Raw genomic sequence first — 13,211 nt, 5'->3', positions numbered from 1 at the left:
GACAAAAATTTGATACTACATACAACATCGTCAATAGAGGTAATAACATATATTAAAGGTAATAACATATATTAAAGCGTTCCTCATTAACCATAAGCTCCACACTGTTTCCATCCAAATCAAACTCACCTTAGCCCTATTCAACTTCCTTCTCCCAATTATCCAAAAATCAATGAAATTTCAAACACAATTAACAGAGTCCACCTCCTTCATTCCCAACCAAATGAAAACTCTCTCTCAAACCTTCTTATAACTCTACAACCAAAAAATAAGTGAAAGAGAGATTTGTTTTCGTCGAAAAAAGATGCATAATTTTTGTTTTAATTTTATATTTTTAATACTACCACTGAAACATAATTTTATAGAATAATTTAAATAATTTCTTATTTATATAAAACTAATTACATTTTTTAATATGTATGAAAGGACATAAAATAACAAAACTAGAAGGAGTAATTGACAAAATTGGTACATATTTCACATAAATTTTTTTATTAAATAACATCCACCTAGTCATCATTTTTGCCCTCCCATATAACCTTAAAGACATATTGCTACTACTTGATATTGACATTATTATATAATAATTAATGAAGTTCTTTGGCTTTTCTAGACAATACACACACCTTCACTGCATTGATTTCTCATCACATATCATAGAAAATTTACTTAGTGTGCTGAAAAATGTATCAAGTGGAGAGCAAAGGAGGTGCCATAGTCTGCATGCTTCTTTCCTTATTCTTCTTAGGGACATGGCCCGCTGTTATGAATCTATTAGAAAGGAGAGGTCGTCTTCCTCAGCATACCTACCTTGACTACACCATCACCAATCTTTTGGCTGCTGTTATTATTGCTTTCACCTTTGGTCAAATAGGCACTCATGGTGATTCAAACTTCTTGTCACAGCTTTCTCAGGTCTGTGATGATCTTTCTCAAGGAGAATGTATAATTGGTATTTCTTATAGGCTATTAATATTGATTATTAATTTGGTGTGGTGTTAGATTCATGATAACTTGCCTTCTGTTTTGTTTGCCATGGCTGGAGGGATTGTCCTCAGCATTGGAAATTTGTCTTCTCAATATGTTTGGGCTTTTCTCGGTTTATCAGTTGCTGGAGTAATCACATCAAGCATAATTGTTGTTATAGGTATCTCATCTCATTCTCATCATATACCCTTCTTATTTATACTTTTATATATAATTTTTTAGTTTTCACACCAGTATCCGGTCTACTGGACCCGATCAATCTGGTTCGGGAGTCAGTTCTAGTATCAAGTGGTTCCAACCTCCTCCCAATCGCAGCTACAGGAGGATCGAATCGTGGTCCTCCCTACTAAGTCCAGCGTGAATCACCACTGACTATTGCTATATTTTTATATCTTTTGTTGCTGCTTTTTTTTTAAAAAATTGCTTGTTTATGTGATAGGAACAATCTTGAACTACTTTTTGGATGATAAAATAAATAAAGCTAAGATTCTATTCCCAGGAGTTGGTTGCTTTTTTATTGCAGTTTGTCTTGGCTTTATTGTTCATTCATCAAATATTATTGATAATCAAGCCAAGCTCAAAGATTTTGCAAGTGAAGGTAACAACATTTTTCTACATTATGTAATTGTCATATTTGAAAAAACATTGGTCTTTTTCATTTCTTTTTACATAAACAGATAGTTCAAAAGATTTAGAGAATGGAAGTGATCCTACATACAAGATTAAAGCAGGAACTGCAATTTTTCTCTTAGAACTTGAAAAGAGAAGGTCCATTAAGGCAAGTGGGAAGAGCACTTTTATTGGGTTGGCTATAACTTTCTTTGCAGGAATTTCCTTCTCCATATTCTCACCATTATTCAATTTAGCAACAAATGATCAATATCACACTTTAAGGAGAGGGGTTGCTCATTTAAGTGTTTATACAACCTTCTTTTATTTCTCAGTCTCTTGTTTCATTGTTGCCATCATTCTAAATATCATCTTCCTTTACCATCCAATCTTGAACTTACCCAAGTCATCATTGAAAGCTTATTTGGGAGATTGGAATGGTAGAGGTTTGGCCTTGTTGGCTGGTCTCCTTTGTGGATTTGGGAATGGACTTCAGTTTATGGCTGGTCAAGCTGCAGGATATGCAGCAGCAGATGTTGTTCAAGTGAGTTTTACTTTACTTTAATTTCTTTTATGTTTGACACATAACTTTGCTTTTAGGAGGAACTTAACATGTTTACTTCAATTTCTAATATAAATTGTTCTCTCCATCCTAAAATAAGTGTCATAATTGAAACTTTCACATAAAGAGAATAACGATTTTATCAAATTATCTCTATCGACTATTAATGTATTTGAATTAACATTAATGCAAAGTGATAAAATAATAAATTAAGTGTATTAATTAAAAGGTATAATTGAAAGATAAAAATTAAAATTATATTGATAAGCTAAAATGACAAGTATTATAGGATAAATAATTTTTTTAAATGTGACACTTATTTTAGGACGGAGTGAGTAAATAATAAGTAAGAATATATCATAAGTACTTTAATTTAATTCAAAGTTTGAAACATGGCATTTTTTATTTTTACTCACTTCATTCCAAGATAAGTGTCATACTTGACATTTTCACAGAGATTACAAAAATGTAATAAATAAAAGAGAGATAATAATGATTTTCCTAAACTATCCGCATCAACTATTGATGTTTTCAAATATGTTATAAAATAATAAATTAAGAGTATTAATTAGAGGATATAATTGGAAGATAAAAATTAAAATTGCATTGAAAAATTAAAATGATAAATATTTTTAGACAAATATTTTTTTCAATTATTTTAGGATGGAGGAAGGATCAATTTAGTCACTTATCATTAAAAAGGTTCAGACCCCTTTAAATCAAATTTAGTTCTTAGTGTACATGATAATTGAAATATATTAATATACTTGAAGAACTATTTAGTTCACAAATGAGAAAGTGAACCAAGATATAATTGTGAATTTTGGTGATTGATTTAGTGCCTTGATGTTCTAGTATACATTTTGATACCTAAGTATGTGATGTTAGAAATGGGAAGGTATTTAGGGTTAGAATAATGTGTATTTGAATATGGTATCTTTGTTAGGATTATATATTAGGGTTCTAGGGTTTTCAGGGACCTAGGACTTTAGTGGTATGAGAAGACAAATGTCAAAGTATCTCTTGCAAGTACAATATGACAACCATGCGCCTTTTGACTACTTTGAGCGTGTCTTTCTAGAGTATGTCCATCTTAGGTTCCACTGTATGAGAACCTTTTTTGTCAATAAATGTTCCAAAGTAGTGATGTCAATAATGTGACATCGACGGGGTGATGTCAGTCATCCATAACTTCTAACTCGACGGTCCTTAGAGTTCCCTTCAATGTGATTCTTATGTGTCATTAGGGTTGGATCATACCATGGTCCACGGGGCTTATGAGTCATTCAGGCGGGAAAATGGTCTAAAGGATCCTTAATATGCTTATTGGATGGATCTGACGACTTCTGTCACACGTTCTTATGGAGGACCTATAACACGTGTGATCATAATATGTTAGGCATTGACGAAATCAATGTTCTGAGCGCATTGGTTTGGTTTGGTTTGGTTCGATTTTATTTCTAAAATTCAATCGAACCAAATCGAACCACATATTTTTTCCTCTTGCGGTTCAGATGACTTTTAACATCAAAATTGCTCAAACCGCACCGCAAACATCGCTATCGAGATCTCTGCTTCGAACGGTAGGAGGAGCAGACTCATATGGGGGTCTTGGAATAATCTTCAAATAGCTAAATGGTCGTATCACTCGCTCGGGCAGATAACAAAACATAAGAGATGACCCACATGTTAGCCATCTAGAGTATAAAGATATGACGTCAAATGGACGTGTCTCGCAATGACCACTATATGGGCAAAAGCAAATGTCATATATCACGAGATGGTCAAGATGCACCATGAATGGCTCAACCACATTATTCCCCCTATACGGAATATATGTGGTAGCACACGACCAATCCTCTGTGTAGGCAGGCATAACTTCAAACCCGGTGATGCGAGGGAAGTGAGAGATGATTCATCCCTGAAAATGGTTCAGATACAATATCAATAATATGTGTAACAAATGAATTATGAAAATATTAGTAGTAGTAGTAAATTACCGTAACAACGTGAAACTCCCTATTATTTGTTTTGTCTTCCAAAGATGATTTGTGCTCAACTTCAAGTACATGTAGACCAAAAAGGCGGCCCCCCTAGTTGTACTAGTGAATCACAATCAAGTCTATGAAGTACTAAAGGTAGACTACATCGACATAGGTTGCACTTTTTTCACAAAAATGGGTGTGCCGACCAAGAACAAGAGGTAACACCTCGATGCACAAGTTTGATGGTACTCAACCTGCATGTCATCACCTTTGGCATTCAAAACTTTCTATAGATGGCCTTTATAAAGTTTTTCCAAAAAACTAAACCGAGCATGAGCATCTCTTGTGTCAGTTGCCTCCTATGAGGCCTTAGCTGGGTCATCCCCAAATGGGTGACCATCATGTCGACGTCTTCCTCTCGACCGATCCTTTTGTGGCCCTAGTAATTTCCCTTTATGGGAAGATACAGGAGGCATGAAACGTCATCCAGGGTGATCGTCATCTCTCCTATAGGAAGGTGGTAAGACGAAGTCTCTAAATGCCATCTCTCTATAAAATCCATTTATATGTCGTTGGATATGGTCATGTACGGAGCAGGACATAAACCGACAAAACATAATAACAAAGACATCCTAAAACCAATTAGCAATGGGCTACCTCAACTCCAATATCTTGTGCCCATGGTTTACCAATTTCAAACATGTGTGCTCCTGTAAAAAGAAAATATTAGCATTAATATCTATTTAATTAATTGAAAACATATGTATTGCAAAAGAAAAAAAATACATTTTCATTCCAGATATGCCTAGCAGCATGATCTGTATATTGATGAAGTAAGAAGGTGTCAAATGGGCTTCAAGGATAATTCTCTAATGGGCCAGGGAATTCTTCCCGACCTTTAGGGGTTTTAGGCACTACAACAAACAAGACCTTAGACAGCGCTTTTTTTAGCCTTAGACAGCGCTTTAAAGCGCTGTCTAAACCTCCGCTGCTAAAGGTTTAGACAGCGCTTTTTTAAATCTTAAAAGCGCTGTCTAAGCCCCCCCCCCCCCCCCCCCCCTTAGACAGCGCTTTGGCCAAAAGCGCTTTATAAGACCCTCTTATTTTAAATTTTTTAGGTATACCTTAGACAGCGCTTATGAAAAGCGCTGTCTAAGCCCCCCCCTTAGACAGCGCTTTTGCCTAAAGCGCTTTCTAATCCCCCCCTTAGACAGCGCTTTTTACAAAAGCGCTGTCTAAGGTATACGAAAATTTTTGAAGCTTTTGTTTTAAACCACATTTTTTCCAGGTTTATAAACCAGAATTTCTACCTGTTTTCAACCAGATTTTGACAGACAATTATCACATTTTATATATGCCATTTTGGCCTTTTTTCTACCAATTTTTGGCTAACAAATATATATATATATATATATACCAATTCAAACCAATTTTGCCTTAAATGTATCAAAATATATACAAATTTATGTACACATTTACAAGTCATAACATATACTACAAATGTACACATTAATTACACAAATTTATGAACAAACATTGAGCTTTATCATGAATTGACACCACTCCTCTTTGATTTCGTCCACTTGATCCTTTGTATAAAATGCACACTTGAATTCATCAAAGTACTACATAATAATATAACATATTTTGAATTAATTCCAACTATTTAATTATATGAGATATGTGTAAATATAAAAATAACTCATAAGTTAGAAATACATACATCGGTGGGAATCTTTAATCGGCCCAAAGCAAGAGTATCTCGCATAAACCTCAACATGAAATACCCGCAATCTATTTGATTACGTTGTTGAGGACACTACATATGAAAAAAAAATATGGATTATAAATCCTAAGTTTTATCAAGTGTCATCACTAATATAATAAAAAATGTGGTAGGCAATCGACATGGTGGGAAAAAGGATATTTAGTTAGCGGAATAATTGCCTGAAAGAGAAAACAAACAAAATTAGAAACAATAAAAATGTACCTTGAAAGAAAGAAAAAAAATATACAAAAATAATGCAGAGCGGCCCCAAAATTTCTTACTATAGTCCACAAAGTGACTTTGGAAGCAAGTGAATTTGGTGGTAGATTCAATGTTATCTGAGACAATGTCTTTTCACCAAACATGCGATATCCCGCCAGTCCAACACCTCCATATAAAAACATAGGCAAAACAAAACTGTACAAGAATAAAATGTAGAGGTAAATGAAAACACTTAAAAAACATGTGTTGCTATCAAGATTTTAAATTGCAGTCTCAGTAGCGGCCACATCAGGCTCTTAAAAAACCATATTTCAAAATCAAAACAGCAGTCAGAAGCTGCTATTGCAGCCGTGATATAAAGTTTTTAGAGGTCTCTGCAACAACATCACAGCAATTGAAAACAAAAAAAAAATAAAGAAATCATGCATTATCAGATATAACTTATAATCAAAGCAATTGAAAACAAAAATATAATGAAATCATGCATTATCACATATAACTTATAATCAAAACAACTGAAATTATAATGGCAAATTCAGCTTTAATTCAATTCTAAATTCAGTTCACTAACAACCTCCAACAAATTTTAATACTGTTAAAACTCTCCACTAACTTTCTCTTGATTTGCTAACTGTTAACTAACACATAACTTCCAAATAATTGCTAAGTCCAGACCAAGCTTGCAAATAATTTCTAACTTTTTCCTTTAATCACATCCAAACTGTAATTGTTTTCAAATTCTAACAAGTGAGTCTAACCAACAACTTAGCAATTTCACTCTAACCTTTTCTCTATTAACAGGACACCTCCAAAAGCTCCACAGCACATGAAAGTCATAACATATCCAAACCTGCTAACAGAAGTAAAAATATATCAACCAAATTTAACTGATAACTCAACTAAAACTAACTTCATCGAAAGCCAACATCCATAATCTTGCATCAATAATCCAACAGCAGTTCCAGAAATCGATTTCAAATATTCAAGCAAGGCAATGCCCAACAGCAGCATATGCATAGCAGAAAAATCCAAAGCTGCGAATAACTAGGCAACTAAAACCTGAAAGTCACAGTAAGAGAAAACGATTTTAGAAATTAACCCAACTCACAATCCAGGTTTCAGAACTATAATCAGTTTCTTTTCAATAACCTGTTTTAGTCCAAATCAACATAACCAATCTATTTTCCTTCTGATTCACAAACTTAATCGCATCCCGTAACCAACCCCAAGTGCAATTGCTCTGTCAAAAAATGAATAGATCCTTAACAAACTATTTAACAGAAATTAACAGTGTTAAAATCATTCCCAACAACCATACTCTTCAAATCTAACTGAAATTTAACCTGCCTTAACCATTCTACCCGAGCTACCCGACTCGATTATGGCTTCCAAACTATATAAACATACATCACTCTTCAATCAAAAAGGAACAATTCTCAAAGCTCACTCATCACTATCATAACCTCTATTCACCATTTTTCTCTCCCTTCTAACCTTGCACAAAGGTCCATTAGGAAGCCATTGGAGCTTCACATCGAAGCTGCAATTATGCTTGATCTAGGATTCGTCTCCACACAACGATTCACACAGAGCATTTGTTCACACGCGACGCACACAAGAATTCACGTAACAGAGTTTCAATGAATCTTTCATCATACACAACAATCACAGAAGCACACGCGAAGAGGAGAAGAAGGAAGAAGCATCGCACAAAATAGAAGAATCAAAGGGAAGAAGGAGGGGATTCTGAAGATTACCTGAAGGCGCCTTCATCTTCATGTTCGTTCGCTCTGAATTCAATTTTCACCGGGCCACTCCGCCGTCTTACAGGTTGGTGAAATTCCATTTTTCTCGATCGATTCTCCTTACTATGGTGTATTTTGTAGTCCATGGAGCCAATCCCTTATGGTTTGATCTCCGAATCTCCCTTTGCTCGCGTTTAATTCAAGATTTAGTGAGTTAGGGTTCATTTGATTTTGGTTTGGTTTGGATGTTTGACTGAAAATTGAGAGGCATTGAGGTTGATTTGTGATAGAGGACGAAGAGACGGTCTTAATGGTGTAACGAAAGTGATGATATGCCCTCCGCCGCTGCCGGAGGCGATTTCGGCGCGAAGGAGACGGAGGGAGTACGGTGAGCCTTGAAGCAAGTTTTGGTTTGAATGGGGTAACACTAGACTTAGGTAAATTATCCTTTTCTTTTTAATTGAAAGACTTTAAACAGCGCTTTCTCAAAAGCGCTGACTAAGGTCTATATTTAAAAGCGCTTTCTAAAAGCGCTGTCTAAGGGGGGGTCTTAGACAGCGCTTTCTAAAAGCGCTGTCTAAGACCCCCCCTTAGACAGCGCTTTCATTATTTTTTTAGAACATTTTCCGTGTTTTATTTTTATTTTAACCTTAGACAGCGCTTTCTTTTAAAAGCGCTGTCTAAGATGCGCTGTTAAAAAACCTTTTTGGCGTAATGAGGGCCTGCTACATCATTTGGGGACTTATGGCCCCGTGAAGTGGATGCTTGAGAGAGACGCCTACGAGAGTCGGAACCTAGACGTTGCAAACTTGATGGCTGCGAACCATCAAACGAGTTATCATTAACATGTGTCCTCATGGTCCTAGTTGCGGTCCTCTCACGTCGTACCAACACGGTTTGGGACACATGTCACAGCCTAACTCCACCAGGGTTGTTTTCAGCGTTGTTATCAGCCATTGCACATGCGTTACAAACCGACACAGAGATAAAGAGCATGTCAGTACAAATCCAAAAAATCCAAAAAATCAACTAAATTTTTGCCTGAGCCCAATCCAGAGACGCTTCTCCGAAAATAGCACTGAGAAAATTTGGAAATGCATCTTCGGACAAACCTGTGATTCTCATTCATTGCTGCCATAACCCTCCAAAAATTTGTCAATGCATATTGTTGTAGGCTATCAATTTCGTTTACACTATCATCTAATGTATTTAAAAATAACTAATGTAACTTTAACAGCTAACTACAAATCAAAACATGAAAAGAGATATATTTTTTTTAAATTACCAATTCAGATTGATGAGAAAGAGAAGCTTGAATGTATGACATGCTGAAAATGAGAAGAAAGAGCTCCAGCAGTAGAAGCTTCAATGAATGAATGAGATGCTTGAATGCATGAGAGCTCAAATATTTTGTTTTGAGAAGTTTTTAGAAAATGAAGAAGAAGGAAGATGGAAGGTTTGCGCAATCATACGAAACAAAAGTGTCCAGAGATGTATCTGCGTCCAGAGATGCATCTCCGAACCACCTACTAACTTTTAAATAAATTGTGTTTACGAAGATACATCTTCGGATGTACCTTTTGTACATACGAAGATGCGTCTCTAAATTAAATTTTGAAGTAATAGGGGTGTCCTATCAATTTGATCTAAAAATAACTTAAAAAAATATACGTCCGAAAATATATCTCTGAACGTTATGGACATCTGGTACTTTTCAAAATGGCAAGAGAGCACGTATAAGAAGGAAAAAATAATTTTTTTTTTATTTAGTCTTTTCTTTTTGGCTTGACCTCTATCTAATAAAAAAATATAATAAAATATAAGATTTTCATCCTTAAAGAATATTATTTAATTAGTTGTTATAATTTAATTAAAGAAAAATGAAATAAAACATATATAATATTATAATTTTTTTTCTAGACACTGATAAAAAATACCTCCACTTTATTATGAAAATTAACATTACAATATCTTATCATTTAAAAGTTTGCATGTATCATTCATGTAACGAACTTTTTATATCTAAAGAGTATTTTATGTGCAGGCACTTCCACTTGTTGGCACTTTTTGGGGGATTGTTTTGTTTGGAGAATATAGAAAATCATCAAAGAGAACTTACACACTACTTGGGAGCATGTTGGTTATGTTCATTGCAGCAATTGTTCTACTCATGGCATCATCTGGGCACCGAAAATGATCAGTATGTGTGTTAAAGGGACATGTTAATAGAATTTAAATGGTTCTGCTCAACAATAATTGATTGAACATACTAATAGTAATTTACAATGACAAAGAGCATTAATTAGTATTAATAGTAGATTAATTATTAGATTAATATATATTTAAAAATATTTTGATCAGTTAGTACGAGTTGTTCATTTCTTGCCGTGATGATAAAGTTAAGAATAAGATATATTTCTAGTTCTTTTCAAAAAAAAAAGTTAAGAAACAAGATTGGAAAAAAATTCACTAAACAAAACATGCTTAGAAGAGATAGCTTGTCGGTGTAAACGGTAAACAACACAATCACTATATTTGAAATATGTCTAAACATTACTTTGAATGTAAGAAAAATTAAACATTTATATTATGTAACCATCAAACTCTCGTGTGTTATTAATTTTGTAATTTCTATATCCACTATTGAATTGTAATTTCTTGTGTCGAAGTGTGTTGCTCGACAGAAATAAGGAAGTGCCGAATCATCTAGTGTATTAAGTTGTGTTAGTGTGTTGAAGTGTCGAAGCATGTTGTTTCACACAGGATTTCGACTTAGGTCTATTTTAGTAGTGTTACTTATTTTGGACTTTTATAGCTTTTGGTTTTGCCTTGAGGTCTAAGTTAACCTAAATCTCTAAATAGAGGGGGTAACCCTTATTTTTGTAATGAAGTGAATAGAGCATTCATAACATTGTATTCACAGTATTTTGCAGTTGCAAAGTGAATAAGAAGTTATCCACGGTTTGTGGGCAGAGAGAAACTCTGCAGAATTTTATTACTTTTCTCCTTTATCGTCCTTTACTCTTTTTTTTCTCCATTGTTCTTTTCTTTCCATTGTTATTGTGTGGGTAATAACAATCGTGTTCATCAAGATTGATTGAAATTCTCCATAGGTTTTGGGGGATTTCCAACATCTGATATCAGGAGCTCCAGTTTAATCGATTCGTGGGAAGAAAATCACCATGGCAACGAATCATCCAAACGGGCATTTTTTGAGCAAATCTTTTGATTCTCAAGAACAATAATTATGAGAATTGGTGCAAGCAGATAGAGGTTGTGTTCTGTTATCAAGATCTTTGGGATCTTGTGAAGGAAGGAGTAACAACGCTTGCAGAAGTCGCGACAGATCAAGAAAAGGCTGCACATAAAGAATTGAAGAAGAAAGATTATAAAACTCTCTTTATAATCCATCAATGTGTTGATACAGATAATTTTGAAAAGATTAGTGATGTAGAGTCAGCGAAAGAAGCATGGGAAATTCTGGAGAAATCATTCGGATGCACAGAGAAGGTGATTGTTGGTGTAAGCCCTAGAGGCCAATACTTTTGGTACTTGTATCAAATTATTTATTAATAATAAAAGCATTTTTCTTTATTATGTTTGTTTAATAAAGTCCCTAGAATAGCTAGTCCGTTTAATGTATCAAGTATGACTTAATCATGAGATCACATTAAACATAAGGACATATTCTTAAAGTATCCGTAGTCGAGCTTTACTGTGAAATGGGATAACATTAAAGCATTAAGACTATTATGTATATAGACTGATGATCACATCTCATGGATCATGGATAAGGAGTTATCAAGTCTTAAACATAGGTATGAATATTAAGAGTAATATTTATACTGGATTAACCCGCTATGAGAATACTATATAGAATGTTATGCAAAGTGTCTTAAGTTATTCTCATGGTGATAATGGTGTATACCACCCTTCGACCTGAAACCACTATGGATCCCTAGATGTAGAGTCGAGTGCTTTATTGCTGATCAAACGTTGTCCGTAACTGGATGACCATAAAGACAGTTGATGGGTACTCCACGAAGCATGCTAAGGGACATGAGTGACCTAGATGGAATTTGCCCATCCTGCGTAACAGGATAAATGTCTATGGGCCCAATATTGAACTGGACAAGGATGACACGGTCTATGCCTTGTGTTCAATATAGACATAAGGGCAAAAGAGTAATTATACACATAAATATTATCACAGAAGGATTTGTCAGATCACATGACATTTTCGTGTCTTGGATAGCAGTGATGTGTTGCTAGATACCGCTCACTGTTTATTATGTTAAATACTGATTTAATATAATTGTCAATGTCGCGAAAACCTACAGGTTCACACACAAAGGACGGATTGATGAGAGATAGAGTAACTAAGGAACACCGTAAAGTATGGTGCACTTAAGTGAATTGTAGAACATCGTAAGGTACGGTGTACTTAAGTAGAATACGAAATATGGTAAGGTACCACGCGCTTAAGTGATTTTTGGCATATTATAAAATATGGGCCACATACACTTAAGTGGGCTTATTAGCTTGTAGCCCACACAAGTGGTTCTATAAATAGAACCCTTGTGCAGAAGCATTCAGTGCAGTTGCATTTTTCGTTTTTTTTTTCTCTCTCTCTCTCTCTTACTCAAAGTCTTCATTCGTAGCAGCTAGCACTGAGATTGAAGGAATCTGTTCGTGTGGACTGAGTAGAGGTGTTGTCATCGTTCAACGTTCGTGATCGCTCCTCAGATCTACATCAAAGGTTTCAATCGTCACAAGAGGTAACGATTCTATCATTGATCATGCCCATTCGTAAGAATCACTAAAGGAGAAATTTTTTATTTCCGCTGCGTTTTGGATCGCCCTTCTTCTTTAGTGGTATCAGATCCACTTACGAAACCATGCATCTGATAGCTGTTTATTTTCTGTCTTAATATGATTAAAAGACAAAATGAATCAAAGAATAAACGAGTAATTAAATTTGGCATCATATGTGTACGATTTGGATGATTGATGCTGACTATGCTTCGGAACCGACATTAGTATGGTGAAGCAGCGATACATCGATCGTCCATAGGTTACGTAATTGAGATCGATCAAGTTATATATATGATATAAGTAATCCTAATGCAAAATACGGTATATATGATATACTGTTTCTGTTTCGTTCATTCAAACACTTAATGGTTGTTCTTCTTTGAGCGATCAATGATCATTTGCTTCGGAATCCGACATTAGTATGGTGAAGCAATGACCTGTTGATCAATCATATTAAATCAACAATCGAGGTGTGTTTGACGGTCTGAAATTGGTGCATTAGGGTTAGTGACGGCACA

At 34.8% G+C, this 13,211-nt stretch overlaps 1 protein-coding gene across 4 annotated transcripts; it reads left to right on the top strand.

Annotated features, from left to right (window-relative positions):
* Positions 1–684: 684 nt before the first annotated feature.
* LOC127121461 (ureide permease 2) lies at positions 685–10,207 on the top strand. 4 transcript variants are annotated; one of them, XM_051051953.1, is made up of 5 exons: positions 685–915; positions 1,003–1,147; positions 1,427–1,579; positions 1,665–2,140; positions 9,923–10,207. In XM_051051953.1, the coding sequence occupies exons 1-5, from the start codon at positions 685–687 to the stop codon at positions 10,073–10,075; spliced, it is 1,158 nt and encodes a 385-aa protein (XP_050907910.1). In that variant the 3' UTR covers positions 10,076–10,207. The 4 variants fall into 4 exon arrangements, with proteins under 4 accessions (XP_050907910.1, XP_050907908.1, XP_050907909.1 ...); XM_051051951.1 differs by having other exon boundaries at positions 1,427–1,585; XM_051051952.1 differs by having other exon boundaries at positions 1,427–1,614; positions 1,685–2,140.
* Positions 10,208–13,211: the final 3,004 nt, after the last annotated feature.

The sequence above is a fragment of the Lathyrus oleraceus genome, chromosome 2, assembly GCF_024323335.1.
Source record: "Lathyrus oleraceus cultivar Zhongwan6 chromosome 2, CAAS_Psat_ZW6_1.0, whole genome shotgun sequence".
In the NCBI taxonomy this organism is placed as follows: domain Eukaryota; kingdom Viridiplantae; phylum Streptophyta; class Magnoliopsida; order Fabales; family Fabaceae; genus Lathyrus; species Lathyrus oleraceus.
Note: the sequence above shows the minus strand (reverse complement) of the source record. Positions and strands in the feature narration are given on the sequence as shown.